Raw genomic sequence first — 5,332 nt, forward strand, 5'->3', positions numbered from 1 at the left:
GAGCTGCGCAGGGCTCGCCTGGGCCTCGGGCCGGAGCCAGTTGTGGCGCTTTGCACCGTCTCCTCCGCCTCCGGCGCGTTCCGGCGGGGGCTGCTCCTGGCACGCCGAGGCTGTGCGCCCTGAACTCCCTCCTCTTCCTCACGCGTTTCACCGACCCCGGCCCTGTTGGAGCGGCGCGTGGTCTGCCGGGTCCTGGCGCCCCGCACCTCCATCCCAGGACCTGGGACCCTTGGAAGAAAGCAACCTAGTTTCCCGCGTTCTGAGGCGGTTGGAATTTGTACGGTCACGTGTCGCAGCAGGAGGAGACAGGGGCGGGGCCGACTGGCAGGGGGCGGACCTCGAATAGGGCCAAAGTCCTTGGCTCTGCGTTCCTAGAGCTCCAGTGCTCTTCTTTCAGTCTAACCTGTCAAGCTTTCTTCACTCTCCTTACCCTCCCTCCCTCTGCCCTTGACCTTTCTCTGTCCATGCTATAGAAAGAACACTGGGATTAGTTTCATAAATTTAGATCTGGAAGGGACCCTGGAGACCACTCAAAGGGGAGTCACTTTCCAAGGTCACTTCTAACAGGTGTGGGATTTTGTTGCTTTTTACTCTACACCACACCAGGGCCGGGGGGGTGGGAGAAGAGGGACGGAGTAGGGAAGGGAGGTAGGAGAGGAAGGAGAGAAAGAGGAGGTAAGGAAGGGGGGGGAAGGGAGAGAAAGAAAAAGATCTAGCAGATACTTGAATAGTTTTGAATTACCATATTACTGTCATGTCATGGGCCGGGCATGAATCTTGTGAAAGAACCCTTGAGATTAACGTCTAATTTCCATGAATTGCCTTACCAGGCAAGTGCACTGGGCACAGAGCAAGACTTTGGAAAATAGACTTATTACTCTTGGGGGTACTCTCACAATCTGTTTCATAAACTTTATTTCCTCTTTCTGTCTAGCTGGTCTGTAGAGCAGCTCTACCTACTTAACAGGGTACTTGCTTAATTAGGAGTCAGAAAGGGGTTGGGAGGCCAGATTCTGAGATACCCACAAGTTACTACCTCTGTTAGATTCCGTTTCCTCACCTGTAAAAGATCATAATACTGGCTTTGTCTGCTAGGGCTGGTGTAAGGAGAATGTGATTTGGTGTGTGCTACATAAATGTGGATTATTTCCTTTTTCTCATTTATCCTGCTTCCCCACAGCTTTACTCTTCTAGTCCCTAGAGCTCTTTTTGTCAATTGTGGTCATTCCCTCCTTTAAAAATCTCATTAATTTCAAACCAGTAAATGTTCCACTTCTTTCCAGGCCCCTTTTATATGGTTTGTTTTTGCTCCCAGCAGTGGCTCATCCACCTACTTACCTTTGTTGTTCAGCTGTTTCTGTTCTGCTAGGCTATTCCTTACCCTATTTGGGGTTTTCTTGGCAAAAATACTGGAGTGGTTTGCCACTTCCTTCTTCAATTCATTTGCTAGATAAGGAAACTGAGGCATGCAGGGTTAAGTGATTTGCCTGGGGTCACACAACTAGTGTCTTCGGCTGGATTTGAACTCAGGTCTTCTTGACTCAAGACTGGATACTTTATGAACTTTGCCATCTAACTGCCCTACTTATTACCTAGTTCTACCTTTCTGGAGCTGAACTAGTCTAAAAAAGGAAGCGATTCCCCCTGTGTTAGTTACAGCATGCTGCACTGACAGGAAGCTGAAGGGATAATGGATTATATTTATTTTTACTAGTGTATCTTGATATTTCCAGATTTGAAATCAAAATCCATTCACAGTCTTATCCAGTGCAACTTATAGTTAAAACAAGAAGAAAAATGGTTTAAATTTTATTTCAGTTATCACAATTTAGGATGTTTATAAAATGACTAAAATTTAGCATTTTCCATCTTTATTGATGTCCCTTGAATTAATCAAGTTCCTATGTGCTTGATTAAAATACAGTCAAAAAATCCAACCTATGGGAAGCCTTTCCCAATCCCACTTACTTCTAGGATCTTCCCTCTGTTAATTCTTTTCTGTTGATCCTGTGTGGGGCTTGTTTGAAAATATTTGTTTGCTTGTTGTTTCCTCCATTAGATTGTGAGCTCCTTGAGTAACTTTCTTTTGCCTCTTTTTGTATCCCCAGCACTTCACACAGGGCCTGACTTGTAGTAGAAATGTTTAATGACATACTGAACCTTGGTGATAGAATTCCCTTTCCCAACCACAGCCAGTCATTTCATTCCATTCAACACATTTCAAGTACTTAATGTTCTTCAGAAACTGAGAGATAGACTGTTAATGTAAGAAAAAGGTCCCTGCTCTCAGGGAGTTCATAATCCAATAGTTTTTATCCTACTCTACAGTTTCTTGGAATTATTTTTAGCTTCAAGTTGACAACTGCTCACATTTATACAGCATAAAGCACTTTATTCAGAACTTTCAACCTTCTTGGGGTGTATGTCTACCAGTGGAATCTCAGATTCAAAGGGTATAATCATTTTATAGTCATTTTTTTAAGCCAGTTTCCAAATTGCTTTCCAGAATGGTTGGATCAGTTAATAGCCTCCAGCCATATTTATGTATGTAAGACCCTTCAACATTGACTATTTCCAGATTTTATTATCTTTACCAACTTGCTGAGTATAAACTAAAACCTCAGAACTGTTTTGATTTCTATTTCTCTTAAGTGACTTGAAGCAATCTTGAAGTAGGTACTGAAAATATCGAAAGATTTAATATTGGCTTTAGAGAGAATTTAAATTTTTTTTTTGTTTTGTTTAAGCAATGGGGTTAAGTGACTTGCCCAGGGTCACACGGCTAGTGTTACGTGTCTGAGGCCGTATTTGAACTCAGGTCATTCTGACTCCAAGGCCAGTTCTCTATCCACTGTGCCACCTAGCTTCCCCGAAAGAATTTAATTATTAGTGTTTCTTCTTGCCTAATCCTACCTTTCTGTGACTGAACCTGGCCTAAAAGTGAAGAAATTGTTTGTTAGTTACAATATGGTGCACTGACAAGAAGTTGAAGGGACAATGGCATGTATTTTTATTAGCATTACCTTGATATTTCCAGATTTGTGATTACCCCTCTAAAAAATTTACTTGCCACATATTTTTCATTTACTTATCTGTGTATTTTCTCTCCACAGCCCTCCTCATCTCACCCTACCCCAGAAGAATGTAAGCTCTTTTAAGTCAGGGATTGTTTATATTTGTGTATCCCCCATGCCCAACAGTATCTGGTATAAAGAATACTTTTAAATGGTCATTGAATTGAATCCAACCCAGCCCTCTCATTTTATAGGCAGAGGAGAGTGGAAACCAAGACAATTAAATGACCAAAGTTACCAGGTACTAAGAAGCTAAACACTGATTTGAACCCAGGTATTCAGACAGTTTTTTTCTGTTTTGTTTTGAAAGGAGTTGACCAACCTAACTTTACTGTTAATTGGTGGAATGTCTTGGGTACATTTGGAATCAAGCCCAACTCCCAGGTTTTATCTGACAAGAAGATGCCGTAGGTGGGATCCTTTGAATCATATGACTGGAAGTAAAAGGGAAGCCAGTGTCAAGCAGCTGATGTGTAGGAACCAGCTTTAGGTAGTAAAGTCTGTTATAGGGTATTTTATATTTGTTAGGGATGGCCATACCTACAGGGGTCCTTCTGGAACAGATCTGTTACATTTTACTTTTTTATGATTAAATATTGGTTGAACATAGAAGAAATCAAATACACTATGCTCTACCCTCACCTATCACCATCTTTATTCTTGAAAATCTAATTGCAGACCATTTTTAAAAATTGCGTAGAATGCAGCTGCAAAGTGCAAAATACCAGAAGCATTTGGTTCTCTTGTAATATGGTAGCATTAGAGTAACTCAGTAAATGAACATATACAATATTAGTCAAAAGGCTAACCTAGAGAGGCATTAATTGGATCCTTTCACTCCCAAGGTCTTCTTGAAGTTGGTGGCCTAAGCTCTAGTCTGGGAGTTTACATGGAGTTTGGGAAATACTAAAGTGATTCTTTGCCTGAAAAACCCTAAGATAGCCTAAATAAACACTTTGCATATCTGCCTCTTATTGCATCAAAAATGATGAAGCTGGTAGCTGCTATCTCTTCAATAATTCCTAACCCGGTTTATACTAAAAATATACATACCACCATAAATTTGTCAAAGGATTGTCTAAAATGCAACATTACAGCATATGGTCCTTAACACAAATCTATGAAAGCTTTTATCCCTCAAGACAAGGGGATCTTCATGCTTGTTTGAGCATGATTTACCCACTTCTTATACTTCCTTGTAAGATGAACTTCTAGAAAAACAAGGAAATTATTAATTTATTCACTTAACATTTATTGAGCATCTGCAAGATGCAAGGCACTGTGGAGTATACAAAGAGCTCACATCTATAGCACTTTGGTTTTACACAGCATTTTCCTTATAATCCTCTCTCTGATGTACATAGTACCCATACCGTTATCATTCTTATTTTACGTATAAGCAAACTCAGAGGTTAAGTAATTCAAGAGTTTCACATTTCCAAGACATATACAGAACTGATTCAAATTTATAAAAAAAAATAAGAGCCATTCCCCATCTGATTAAATGGTCAAACAATTAGAACAGGTTATGTAAAACCTTATTTTTTTAATGATCTTAAAACATTATTAAGGAAATACAAACTAAAACAGTTCCAAGATTTTACCACACACCTATCATATTGGCAAAGATGACAAACCTATTCCCCAGCACCCCAAAGAGATCAAAGAGATGTAAAGGTCTTCTATATAAATATTTACAGCAGTTCCTATTGCAGGGGGTGAAATCTAGAAACTGAGGGAGCCCATTAACTGGGGAAAGGCTGAACAACTATGGCACAGGAATCTAATGGAATGTTATTGTGTTCTAAGAAATGAGGATATAGATGCTTTCAAAGAGACACAGAAAATCCTGTATGAACTAATGCAGAGTGAAATGAGTAGAGCCAAAAAACAATTTAACATCAATATCATTAAAAACAAACAATTCTGAAGACTTGCACAAATTGATAAGGAATGACAAGAGCAACTGATAGAATAATAATCCTGTAGGAACAAATCTTGAAACCTCTAAGAACTCTTGATTAACACAGTAATTATCCATGATTCCTGAGGACTGATGAAGTCCTCCTGACACAACGGTGATGGATTCAGGGCACAAAACAAAACATGTATTTTTTGAACATTGCCAGTGAGAGCATTTGTTTTGCTTAACTACGCATATTTATTATAAGGAATTTTCTTCCCCGAAATGGGATGTGGGGGAGGGGGAAGGGTAGGAGAAAGCAGATTTCTATTAACCAAGAAAAAATGTTAAAAAG

At 40.0% G+C, this 5,332-nt stretch overlaps 1 protein-coding gene across 1 annotated transcript in view; it reads right to left on the minus strand.

Annotated features, from left to right (window-relative positions):
* Positions 1-466, minus strand: part of CENPH (centromere protein H) — an 18,953-nt gene extending 18,487 nt beyond the window's left edge. The window contains exons 1-2 of the mRNA XM_027863366.1: positions 431-466; positions 19-371 (exon numbers count right to left, since the gene is read on the minus strand). Coding sequence (XP_027719167.1) covers positions 19-371; positions 431-466 — 389 coding nt within the window. The remainder of the gene's footprint in view (positions 1-18; positions 372-430) is intronic.
* Positions 467-5,332: the final 4,866 nt, after the last annotated feature.

Source organism: Vombatus ursinus, unplaced genomic scaffold (genome assembly GCF_900497805.2).
Source record: "Vombatus ursinus unplaced genomic scaffold, bare-nosed wombat genome assembly UNPS02014772.1, whole genome shotgun sequence".
Classification (NCBI taxonomy): domain Eukaryota; kingdom Metazoa; phylum Chordata; class Mammalia; order Diprotodontia; family Vombatidae; genus Vombatus; species Vombatus ursinus.